Source organism: Poecilia reticulata, linkage group LG4 (genome assembly GCF_000633615.1).
Source record: "Poecilia reticulata strain Guanapo linkage group LG4, Guppy_female_1.0+MT, whole genome shotgun sequence".
NCBI classification, from domain to species: Eukaryota; Metazoa; Chordata; class Actinopteri; order Cyprinodontiformes; family Poeciliidae; genus Poecilia; species Poecilia reticulata.
Window position 1 is genome coordinate 7,664,396 of NC_024334.1, and position 1,100 is coordinate 7,665,495.

General features: G+C 39.0%; 1 protein-coding gene across 1 annotated transcript in view; it reads right to left on the bottom strand.

Annotated features, from left to right (window-relative positions):
* Positions 1-1,100, bottom strand: part of kif14 (kinesin family member 14) — a 25,229-nt gene that overhangs the window by 9,195 nt on the left and 14,934 nt on the right. The window contains 3 exon segments of the mRNA XM_017304254.1: positions 121-128; positions 503-609; positions 1,027-1,048. Of these exon segments, the coding sequence (XP_017159743.1) occupies positions 121-128; positions 503-609; positions 1,027-1,048 (137 nt within the window).

Here is a 1,100-nt window from a genome sequence, read left to right on the forward strand (position 1 = left end):
TTTGTAGTTTCCCTGGGTTGTGTTTGTGTGTGTGAGTCCATCTACATGTTTTGTTTATAAGGTGTGAAGTCTGACAGAAGGAAACTTCAATCCCCCTCAGTTTAAACACCGTGTTCTGACCTGGTAGACTAGAGACTGAATAAAATTAAAACCAAATGAACCAAAACAGGAAGAGAAAAAAAAATTACCAGCAGTTTGTTGATTACACTGTGTAAGAATGAGAGGATCTTGTGTAAAACATGTGTATACAAACTTCATTACCTCTMTGTATACACAATTAGAWTGTCAAMGAACATTTCTTTTGCTTGAACATTGTTGAAATAAGAGCTTAATTGGCCAGCAAAAACCCAGACGAGAATAAACYGTGAGTTGGAAACATGCAGAGGGAAGTTTGGAAGTTTTTTCTGCTAACATAATTYGTACAACTAAAGCTAAYTACTTACTGCAAAGACAAGATGCAAACAGAGGGTCTGCAGGATAAGAAGCGGAGATGGATAATTACCTTCGGCGAGAAAAGGAGGAAGTGGAAGCAGAGGAGGCTGATATATCTTGCTCCCACTCATCATCAGGGTCATAAAACACATCGTCATCTTTAGAGGTGGAATCCCCCTGCGGAGAGTAAAGCAGTGCTGACAAGCCCGGTCTCACTTACTCAACTTAATGAGAAAAGCAYGRCAAAGTGAGGCTGCATCCCTCCATCAGACATAAAACAAGCCAATCTGGACTGTAAATAAGGTCAAATGGGAGGGAAATAGGCAATTAAGTGAGAGGTGATGTCAGTCTCTGATTATGCAGAATGAGGAATGGGAAAGTTGGGAGTCTGCACATGTTTTTCTCAATAACCATCATTAAAACACCTTTCAATTGAGGTAGGAAATCTGYGAAGTTAGCAGCGTATTATGGAACACAGGAAGAGCTTTAAATTCAAATCAGAGACGAACAAAGGAGAATCCTAATTAAATAATCCTGAAAAAGCAGAGGCAACTTTAGACGGTCAAGAAAACAGGTTGCAAAACAAGTGCACACTTTGATGCAGACAAAGAGCCAGCTAATCAGATAAAACAAACACAAAAAAATGCTTAAAATTACATCAGAAAAAT